The sequence below is a fragment of the Phodopus roborovskii genome, unplaced genomic scaffold (genome assembly GCF_943737965.1).
Source record: "Phodopus roborovskii unplaced genomic scaffold, PHOROB, whole genome shotgun sequence".
Taxonomy (NCBI): domain Eukaryota; kingdom Metazoa; phylum Chordata; class Mammalia; order Rodentia; family Cricetidae; genus Phodopus; species Phodopus roborovskii.
This window is the reverse complement of record NW_026126447.1, coordinates 37,885,685-37,897,051: the sequence shown is the minus strand read 5'-3', so window position 1 is coordinate 37,897,051 and position 11,367 is coordinate 37,885,685. Positions and strand designations below refer to the sequence as shown.

The 11,367-nt window shown below is 52.5% G+C and overlaps 1 protein-coding gene across 1 annotated transcript; it reads left to right on the top strand.

Moving 5' to 3' along the window:
• Nucleotides 1-3,285: 3,285 nt before the first annotated feature.
• On the top strand, nucleotides 3,286-10,503 carry Bsnd (barttin CLCNK type accessory subunit beta). The gene is made up of 4 exons (XM_051188016.1): nucleotides 3,286-3,558; nucleotides 7,492-7,583; nucleotides 8,625-8,879; nucleotides 9,780-10,503. Exons 1-4 carry the CDS (start codon nucleotides 3,382-3,384, stop codon nucleotides 10,183-10,185), a joined length of 930 nt encoding a protein of 309 aa, XP_051043973.1. The 5' UTR covers nucleotides 3,286-3,381; the 3' UTR covers nucleotides 10,186-10,503.
• Nucleotides 10,504-11,367: the final 864 nt, after the last annotated feature.

Sequence of the window (11,367 nt, the reverse complement as noted above, 5' to 3'; positions counted from 1 at the left end):
GCTCCTACTTGTGCCCAGTGGGTTCTATCTTTGAGTATCTTGTGGGGGGCAGCTCACACCCAGGACCCAGGACCCCCAGTACCTTCAGACATGCTCAGCTTTCTTGGCTTGAAATACACAGTTCACACTGAGAACAGGACAACTGGGTTTGAAAAAAGAAAAAAAGAAAAGAAAAATGCTCATGTTTTAAGTATATTTACAATTGTGTGTTTGGCTTCATTCATAGTTAGTGGTCACAGGTTGGACACGCCTTCGAGAAGACAGCACCTAACACACGCCCTCTGCCGGAAGACCACGGACTCCTGGACCACTCCAGCAGCTCCTTCTTGGTGGGAGTAGGAAGCCAGAGTGGCCTCAGGCTTATGAGAGCAGGAACTGCTAGAAGGATCACTCATTGCTCTGAACACACACTGCCATTTCTTTTTATTGGTTAGCACTTTTATAAATTCTTTGAGAATTTCACCCTCATCTCATACAACACCACCCTCACGTCTACCACCGCCTCCCCTTCCACCCAGTGCCGAGCTTTCCTCCCCTTTCTTCCCTTTCCCTTTCCCTGGGGAGTCCAGGCCCCAGCCCAACTACTGGGAGCTGGGGAACCAAGTGTAGTTGCTCCATCAGGGATCACCACAGAAAACTGACTCACCCCCTCCCAGCAGACACCGACAGCTCTCCAGCCAGGGGCCAAATCCACTCCCACTCTCCCAAATCCATGCAGGGACCCCGGCCAGCCAGAGCCACACCTGCCACCAGCTCACATGTGCGACTGCCCAGCCCTGTCCAGAAACTTGTGCCCTGCCCCCATGTCGTCTGCCACCTTCACACCCCAGAACCCCTTGCCCATCCCTGTGTGAAGATCCCTGAGCCCCAGTGGAGGGAGGGGCCAGACACAATCCACCCAGAGCAGAGCACTGCACAGGCTCTCACCCCTTCAATGAGGCCAAGAGACACACCCCTCTACCAGCATAGTAACAAGTCACTAGGAATTGCCTTGCCACCATGTCTACCCAGGAGAACAGCACTGGACATTTAATGCTTTTTAAAATGCTTATATTAATCCTTTGGGAATGCCATACAATGTATTTTGAATATATTCACCCTCCCTTCCCCAACTCCTCCCATAACCACCATCTCCACTGTCCACCTCTTCCCACACAGCTTTGAGATTTCTTCCCCGCCCCCTTTGTATTTTCCCCTCTTTTTCCTGTAGAGTCCGGTTTGTGTTGCCCCAGCTAGTCTTGGAAGAGGGGCCTGCTCTGTGGCCATTTTATGTTTGACTCCAGAAAAGATCAGGCCCATTTAAGCCAGCATTGACTTATCTCAGAGTTTCTTGCTCCTCCTTGCTGCCAAAGGGCAAAGAAAGACTGGGTTATGGCCAAGAAAGAAAGGCTGAACAGAGAGGGGAATGCCCAGACCCCTCTAGAGTGCCTAAAAGCTAGATCTGTTTTCTTGAACTCTGGGGGGCATTAGGGAAGATCTTGGCCAATCTCCATCGCTCCCCAGGCTCTGCCGTTTCCTTATCGGGGAGGTGGGTATGGCAACTCCTCCATGTGTGCAGGGGCAGCAAACACAGGATGTGACAGCACCATACCAGGCACACTACAAGTCCACCAGGGGACATGCGAAGCTTCTGTGGATGTGGCAGATTCATCCCCTTTGAATTCTCCAGCCCTGGCTCTTCAGACCACATCACCTTAGGTCTCCCCAAGCTTTGTACTCTTTTTAGGATGGATACCAGCTCTTGTCTGGCCTCTCTTGTCTCCAAGTCTCTTTAAGACTATTCTAATATCTCCCTGGAGGTCTCTGTGGCCAGTCACAATTACAAAAGACTCTCCCTCCATTATGTCATTTTCTGGTACCAGACCGGGAGATGGCCTAACAGCCATTTACAATCCACAAGTGACAAAACTCAAGCCCACTGCCTAAGTTCACCCTGAGAATCAGACTGGACCAGAGATTTAGCACCTGGGCGGTTTCTTCTAGGTGCCTGCTCCCAGTTCCTGGGGCTTCTACAAACTGTGAAGCACAACTGGACAGCACTGAGGGACAGTGGTGGCAGGGACAGAGAGCCTAGAACCTTCTATAGTCAGGCAGGCACGCTAGGAGAGGTGTGTGGGTGAACACAATGGGGCGTGAGGGACATGCACAGTGCATACAGGAGAATCCCTGAATTCAGGGATTCAGGGAACTCATTGAGAGCGCTTGCTGTTGCACTGGTCACTCACAAGAACTCCAGCTGTGGTACTCTCGTACCTGTGGCAGCTCTGGGTCTCTGCCGCGGCAGCAATGGAAGCAAATCTGACTTTTCCCATCAGCCATATCAGAACGAGATGTCCTTCCTCCCCTAGACTGTCATTCTGAGGACAAAGATGTCTTTCCAGGTTGGGGACCAGAAGAGGTGAAGTAGATGTCAATCAGTCAGTCATACCTGCAGGGGTACAGGCTCACCCTGCCCTGGCTCCCGTTCAAAGCGGGGCTGAGTTGAATGTGGGCTATGAAAGGGATGTGGGAGGTAAGGCCTGGGGCCGGCTTTGGTTCTGGGAGGGGCTATTATCACCCCTCCCCTGATTTACAGAGGAAGAAAGTGGGACACAGCCAGCTGGTGAGCCATGCAGCACCAGCAGGAAACACGGATCCAAGACCAACACGGGCTTTGCTGCTGGAGCCTGCCCCTGTTTACACCTATCCTGTAGTTAACTAGGCTCATGCTAGTGGGACGTGCAGCCTCTGGGCTCATTATTTGTGACAGGTTACTTGTCTACACCTGTGTCCCCATTTGTGAAGTGAGAATATGGCACCTGTCTCCTTAAACGAACTGAACAGAGGCAGATCTAGGATGGTGATCATTTAGCAGGTACAGATATTCCTGTTGAGTCTAGAGGACCTGGTGTCCTTGAGAGGGTGTCTAAACTGTCAGGCTGTGGGTTCTGGACGCTGCCATGGCCCCACCCCTGCGTCCCAGAGCTGGGAGGTGCAAAGCCTGTCAGGGCTCAGCTCCATAGTAGGCAAATGAGATGATGTCAAAGTTGTGGCCCGCCCAGCCCCTGTGACCTCCCCCAGCCCTCCCACCTCTGTCCCAGGCTCAGGTTCACAAGAGCCAAACAGCTGGGCCCAGAGGGAAGGAGAGTGGCAGGAGCAAAGGTAGATGGCTGGGCACTTGGGCCCACTGAAGTGTGTCACCTCCTGCCCTGCAGAACTGCTGGGCGCAGGGCTGGGAGCTGGACCTGTGGGGACCATTCCTTGCCTTGTGCTTGACACTTCAGTCAAGCAGTGTGTCACCCCTTCCTAAGAGCCTGCTCAACGTTTACCTTTGCATAGGATTGTGGGCAGCCCTTTGCTGGGGCTGGGGAGCTGGTCAGCTATCAGGGCTAGTCAGTCACCATGGCTGATGAGAAGACCTTCCGAATCGGCTTCATCGTGCTGGGCCTTTTCCTGCTATCCCTCGGCACATTCCTTATGAGCCACGATCGACCCCAGGTCTATGGCACCTTCTATGCGATGGGCAGCATCATGGTGATTGGGGGAATCATCTGGAGCATGTGCCAATGTTATCCTAAGGTAGGGGATGGAGTTGGGTGGGGGCAGGGGGACATGTAGCTCTTATTGTCTTAGGTACCAACCCCTCGCCTCCAACTGCTATGTTCTTCCCATTTGGACTCCCCATATTCTCTCTGTTCTGGGTAGTAGTACCCTTTTGTTCACCCATCCATCCATCTCTCAATGTGGTTGATCAGAATTCCCCTGCATCTGGGCCCTGTGCCAGCCAGAACGGGGACACAATGGGATCTATGCACTGTCCTCTTGTTTGATCAGAAGTTGGTCAATGTTTGCTGTCTTCCAAACTTGAACCCACAGCTCACCCCTATCCCAAGTGCTCAGTGTTTTCTACAGCTCCTTTTCATCTCATAGACTCTGAAGCACATCTCAGGTTGGAGCTTGCTTTAGTGCAAGCTTGCACTAAAGCTTTAGCTTGCATTGTGCCCTGGGTGCTTCAACCAGGTGCTCCATCCAGGGTGCTCCATCCTGTACCCGCAGCTGCTGAGAGCTCTGCCATGCTGAGTCTTTATGAGTCATAGTACTTTCATCTGTGAAATGGCTCTCCAGTCTGTGGTACCGCAAGTATGGTATATGGAAGCTGGGAAGGGCATATTTGCAACTGCAAGGTTTAGGTAAAAGCTGCTGCCACTGTTACTCTTCTTGATCCCCACACAGCTCTGAGGGTGTGAACGTGTCAGATGTTGTAAACCTTCAGTACCCAGAGAGGTAGAGTGACCCTTCCAATGTCACACAGCTAGTTAAAGACAGACTCAGGGATTTAGGGAGAGGAATAGGAATCTTGCTTGTGTCCGTCTCTCAGTGCCTGGGAGACTGAGCCACTTTGTTCTCTAAGCCTCAGTTTCCTTACCTGTGGTCAGGAAATAGAGTGGCAAAGGGGACCGGACACTCGAGGTCCCACTGAGCCTTGATACTAACAGCCCTATCCTCCCAGCGTCCTCCACCCCTCTCCAGTTTGGTGGGGAGAACCCAGAAGGAGTTCTAAGAATTGGGGCCAGGTCATAGCCTTCCCTAGCCCTACCCCTTTTGTGGCCAGCCCAGGCCTGCCTGTCTTTTATATCTGGAGCTTGGGCAGTCCAAACTGGTTTGGAGCCATTTACAAAGCGGTTTACAGTCAACTCTCCTCTATGTGCTCAATGTCCTGAGCAGAGGTCACTGGAGAAGAGGGCCTTGAGGCCAGAGCTGCCCCGTCACTACCCAGGGAGGGTGAGGAAGTTGGGAAGAAAGCATCCTTCCTAGGGTCAGCTGGTGGGGGGTATTGAGTAACAGCAGGATGGCTGATGGGGGGATAGGGCTGAGTATTAATGAGTAACTGTTAAAGGCTCACGTGCTCCTGTGTGGGAAGGTGGTATGGCTGGTGGAAATCCACACCTCCTAGTGTCCATCAAACCCTAATTCGAGTTCCTGTGCCCTGTGCCAAGTCTGTGACCTTGGCAGAGCTCCCCCGGCTCCTGTGCCTCGCACAGTTAAGTGTAAGGGAGCAAAGGGTGCTGTGGAGATGGGAGGAGTCCCGGTACTGTGCCTGTGTGAAGCGGGTGCAGAGGCCTTGTTCTTGAGAGTATGTTGCTGGCTCTGGAAAGTCTACAGGGGGATGCAAAGAGGACTGGGCTGTTAGAGCCATCACAAGTGGAACAGGAGGGCGGAAGGGGTCCCATTCTTCACCATGGCTGCTCTGTCAGGTTTTGCATACAAACCTGTTTAGATTTGGTACTCACTTAGGCCTCAAGCATGAGTCAAATGGGAGAGCTGAGCCAGGGCAAATCTAGTGTGGGGATTACTGAAGATGCTGAGGCTAGAAGTTGAGATGGAACAGGGGAGTAAGGATGAAGGAAGGCACGGGGAGCAGAACCTTGGCTCTGCACCTGAGTCTCCTTACTTCCGTCTGCTCTGCTGGAGCTCACAACCAGGACCTGGTGGTTGAAGGATATGTCCCCTTTGTGGGCTTCCCTCTCTATGCCCACTGGTCAGTGTTCAGCCTGAGCTTAAATCTGATGGCTACTCTCCTGATAAAAGTTCCTCTGGAGTGCCCACGGCGTGCATAAAGATTGAAGTCCTTAGTCTGGTGTTCTGAGGGTTTCCAGGACTGATCCTGCCCCCGATCACCAATTCTGCACATCCGTCCTCTTTCTTTAGAAAGAGAATCTGTGTTCTTGAATGCTGTTTCCTCTCTGTCTCCTCCATGCCTCTCATGTCAGTGGTGGTAGTCATGACTGTAGTGCTGATGGCAAGGGTTATCGTGATGATGATGATGATAGTAATGGTTATGATAGTGATGATGGTGGTGGTGGTGATAGTGATGGCAATGGTGACAATGATTGTGGCGGCAATGATGATGATGATAGATAGCAATGGTGATGATGGTAATGATGGAGATGGGAATAATAGCGATGATGGTGATGATAATGATGATGATGATACCTGGGCCATGAGATAGGAAGAAAAAAGAGGTAAATCTTAAAAAGTATGGAACATGCAGGCCATAGGGCACCCTTAGTATACTCTTAGATGTAAGAGGCTTGGACACCTGGGCCAGTTCCTTCTCAGGAATGTAAGAGCTCCTCTACCCATTACCTGCTCCTTTCCATCATCATGAAGCTTTGCTGGTACAGACCATGCCTCCCTCATTGTTCTTGGTGGAAAGGGACAAAGAGTGAAGCAGTTCAGCAGGGGGTCATCAGATGGAGCATGGAAAATGTTCAGACTTGTGTGTCCAGTGGCTTGGTCTTTGTTGGGCCAGGTTGTGATTTACTGGGAAGCTGTGTGTCCAGATGCCTTGTTGAGAGAGCCCTTTGTATTAGCTTAGGGAATCCTCACAGTTCTCCTGGGACACAGGCCTTCAAAAAAAAAAAAACCTATAAAACATATAAGCATAGAATATACTGCTTTAACGGGTAAGCATGAAGTTCTGAGGTATTAGGTACATTCTCAATATGGTCAGCCCATCTCCAGAACTCGTCCTAAACTGGGAAACAAAAGAGTCACACCCACCAGGCAACCATTCCCATTACCATTCTCATTAGTTTTGGGGAGTCACCCCTCTACTTTCTGACTTTCACAGCTTGCTACGCAAGGGGACTGGAGTCTCACGGTGTTTGTCTCCGCTCCAGCCCAAGTCTGGTGTATTTCACTCAGCACAGTGTCTTCCATGCTCATCTTTGATGTACTGCCATCAGAACTTCCTTCTGAGGGCTCACAGGCATGCGTGTGTTCCCTGTGTTTTGCTGTCTATCATCCATCAGTGGACCCTGAATCACTTCCTGGCCATGGTATACAGTGCTTCTCTGAGCACGGAGGAGCAAGTATCTCTTTGGAGGTTTTCTCATTAACCACAAGAGTTCAATGAGGCCCCGGAAGGACAGATGGCTCCCAGGACTCACAGCAAGGAGCTGGTAGTGAAAAGATGTCTACCTGTCTCCAGGACCCCAGAGGCAGGGCTCTTTCTCACCTAGCTCACTCCTTCATGGCCTTCCTTCCCGACCTCAGTGGCCACCCCTGTAGCTAGGCTGCTTGATATAAAAAGTTCAGGGATGGACCTTTGTGAGCACAGCCACAACCATCCCGATGTGCCACACAAGTAAGTGCTCACTCACCAGGTGCACATGAAGCACCCTTTGTAGAGACCTCTGGGTAGTGGTAGGCCCAGGATCCAGGGCAGGTCATCTCTTTTATTCACTGCTGCTCCTAGTGCCCAGATGGTGTCTGCACAGGGCAGGTTCTTAGGGGATTGTCCAGTAAAGGGAGAACATAGTGTGGACAGGAACGTAGATATCTGTCTACCCACTGGGGTAACTCCTTCATCAAGCAGAGGCCCTACCAGGTCCTTCTCCTTATCTGCAGATAAGGGTGCAGGGTCTCCTGGCCCAGCAGCCAGAGTGTGTGGCAACAGCCAGCTCTATCCCTGGCCAATTGCAGAGATGATATTCTCTCTCCTTGCAGATCACCTTTGTGCCGGCAGATTCAGACTTCCAAGGCATCTTGTCCCCAAAGGCCCTGAGCCTGCTGGAGGACAGGCTTTCAGAGGTGAAGAGGTAAGGGCGGGTGGAATGGGCCCTCAGTCTAGCCTCCTGTCAAAAGTGGAGAGGAGGGGACCAGGATAGGTGGGTTAGGTGTCTATGTCTCTGTTTGTCCCATCCACACCAGTTTTCTGAGAACACACTTCTAGTTTCAAACTCTCAGTTTTGTGTGTTAACATCCTCATTCCCATTTTACAGATGTTGATTCTGAGGTTCAGAGAAACACAAATCTCATACCTCATAGGGAGTTGGTGCTGACTTGGCCATGGAGGTGCCAAGCCCTGCTTCTGGCCTGGGGTAGAGCCAAGAGCCCTTTGGCTTTGGCTAATCCCCTGAGCTGTGACTCCTAAGCTTGTAAAGACCAGGCTACAGGCCCTCGAGCTATGGGGGCTCAGAGCCAATCTGCTTGGGATAGTTCATAATGCTGGCATTTTCCATTCCTGATACACAAGAAACAGCAGACACACCCTGGTGGTCAGGGCCACCCCAGACTCTATCTCATGGCCTATAAACCTAGCTCAGGCCACCTGGGTCCCTTCTTTTGTCTGGTCACTTCCTAGTTGTGACCTTGGACAAGGGCCAACTGAAGCACAGTGACAGGGAATAGATCACTATGGCCTGATCCACCAAGCAGGGTCTGTGTCAACCTATGTACAAGCCAGTTTCAGTTGCTGGGCCTTAGTTTCCTCCCAGCACCTCCTGGAGTTACGGGGAATGTAGGGGCCATCACTTCCCAGCCTTGCCGGCTACGAGCAGCTGTGGCTCACTCTGCTAAGCATCGGAGCTGTGATTGCTGTGTTGGGGGTGTGCTTCGGCAAGCTTTCATGCCGAGTCCTCTCCATCTTACCTTTACATGCTGTGGATTCCTTTTGAGACTTTGTGATGCTGACTTGGGATCAGGCCAGAGCTTTGTACACTTAGTTGGGCCTCGGCCTCACCACCTGCGGCACGGGTACTGTGATACGCCTGAAATTTCTCTTCTGAAATTGGTGGGGCAGATGGTGGGGGCATGGTGAGGGAACTCACGCCCACCTGCCCACTGTCTTTTGGACCCAGCCCCCAACCCCCTTATGTCAGGCTATGGGAAGAAGCCGCCTACGACCAGAGCCTTCCGGACTTCACTCACATCCAAATGAAGGTCCTGGGCTATAGTGAGGATCCCAGGCCCCTGCTGGCCCCTGAGCTGAAGACAGGAGTCAGCAGTGGGGAGGAAGGTGAACCCCGCACTGCTCAGGCCTGGATGGAAGCTGCAGTGGTCGTCCATAGGGGCTTGGATGAGAATGAGGGAGAAAGAGCCGCTACTCAGAGCAGGTGAGTGGGTGGCGTAGGACTGGGGGTGCTGCCCAGTTCTGGGGCAAGTGTGTGCGCGTGTGGGGGTGTGCTGTGTACCAAGAGGGTGGCGGGACACCTGGGAGTGAGGAGCAGGAGCAGAGGGTGAGTGCCACCGGGAAATGAAGTTGGCCCGGGGCTCTGATGAAGCTAGGTGCTGGTCTCGACTCCTTGTCTATATGAGCGTGGTGGTTTAGGACTCTCCTGAGCAGTTTCTCTCAGAGGGACAGCCATTTCCATCACACAGGGATAATGTTTAAGTGCCCAGCACAGTTCTTCCCTTTCTAAATGCTTGTCATGAGCAGCAGGAGGCCAGGAGCCAGAGGGCTGGGCTTTCAGTCCTGGCTGGGCTGTTAACCTGCTCGGTATCTCTGGTGTTTTAGTCCCTGCCACAGCCCGGTTTCTGTTTATTTTCGAGTCAAGTCTCTGACTGATCTACACGTCTACATGTTCCATAATTACTGGACACCAGCTCATTCTCAGGCCTTGACTGGCCTCCAGTCTCCTGAGTTTCCAGTCCCTGAGGGTGGGGGTGGTGGGGAGGCACAGAGGGACTGGCAGTGTGAATGGACTGTGAGGGGCCAGAGAAGGATCCGGAATGCCTGCAGTTGTGGATGAGCCGCTTGGTGGGTTGTTTTGCTTTTGTTAATTTTGCTTTAAACAACATCCTTGTAGCTTGGGTACTCTGTGTCAGGCACTGTGTGGGGAGCTGTGAACATTTGATGTGCTGTAAATCTCAGAAGCAACTGCTAGGAGAGGATTCCCATTGCCCCAGTTTCCAGGGGGTGGGGAAGGAGGTCTCCCTGCAGCTAGAGGCTGGGATCTGGGCCCAGACAATGTGACTCAGGGCCTTTCCTTCACTCTTGCTCTTTGACTCTGCAGCCCTCCAGCACATTCCCAAGGTTCTGCACCATTGGCGTCATTCCAAGATGACCTGGACATGGGCTCCAGTGAAGGCAGCAGCCCTCACTCATCCCCACCTAACAGAGACGAGCCACACCCACAGGTGCCCCTGGCCAGCAGGGGTCCACTGGATCGCTTCAGTGACTTTGCTCTCATTGATGACACCCCCACATCAGAGGACATGGTCCTGGAGGGGCAGGTGCAGAAGGCAGCTCCGCCCAGCAAGCAGCGGTGGTCCCTGAGGGCGAAGGAGAAGGAGACTATCCAGGCAAGTGCAGAGGAACCAGAGCAGGAGGAGGAAGACCTGTACTATGGGCTTCCAGACAGCCCCGGGGACCCCCTCCCCGACAAAGAGTTGGGCTTCGAGCCTGATGTTCAGGGCTGAGATGAAACAGCTTCCTGGGTGTAGCCTGACAGCACTGCTCTCTTCATGGGACCCCACAAGGCCTCAGTTTTCCACCTCCCAAACGGGGTTCTGTGGACCGTCAAGTGAGGCAGTGAGCTGAAGCATATTGGGAACTGAAAAGAACACACATGGGGGGCGGCGACCCCCTCCCCTCCCCAATGAGCACATGCTTCCGGTTGTAGCTTGCTCCGCTGACCTGCAGATAGAGTGGGCTTTCTGATGTCCTATGTTGCAGCCAGACTCTCAGAAGCCCTTCCCATCTCCTAATGCTGGCCTCTGATTGGGCCCTTATGTGGTGCTACCCAGGGCCCCTGCTCCTTCATGGAGACTTCTCAGGGCACTGCGCCCACTGAGGTTGGGTCCTCTGGTGGGTAGTTTGACTCACCCCACTCGGAGCTGATGAGGTCTCCCAGCTCAGTCTCTTCAGCAGTTCCTCTGTGGCTGACCTCTGCTGACCTAACCTGACCTCTGGACAGCTCTCTTGTCCCTGTTGTTCCTGAAGTTGTCGCTAGTTCATACCCATGCCCTTGCTTGAACTGTCTTCTTCAGTCGTGCTGGGTAAATTCACTTATTCCTATATCCCTGCCTAAGTGATCTTCTGCCAGCTTTCCTGGTGACACATGACCTAGATGAATATGTTCTCTCTGGTGCTTGGACATTCATTTCCATAGCCTGTTGCTTGCCACTGTCCTGGGACAACTTCTTGGCCTTATTCATCCAGGGGATGCTGGGCATGTACAGATCTCAGCAGATCGGGGAAACTTTGCAGATAATGTCGCCCTCCCCAATTTTGACAAGTATGGCATTTTAGTCTCTAGCACTCACTTTCCTAAAAGGCTTCTGGACAGTCACAAAACCAGGCAAAAAGCTACCTGAAGAACCCAGCAGCAGCTTGCAGGACACACTCTACTGGCTTTGAGTGTGCAACATCCAGCTACTGGGTTAATTCTACTTGATGTCTTTGGCATTTTCCAAACATCTGCTATATGCCAGGCACTCAGCTTGGAAAGAGACATTGCTCCTTGACCTCCAAAGGACTCACAATCTCATGAACTTGCTGTCTTGTAAGTGGAGGACAGAGCCTGGAGCAGAAGCTGGGGTAGGAACAGAGTCACTCCAGCCTGCAGAGCTGGCAAAGCGCTCTGCTCTTAGCCCAGGACA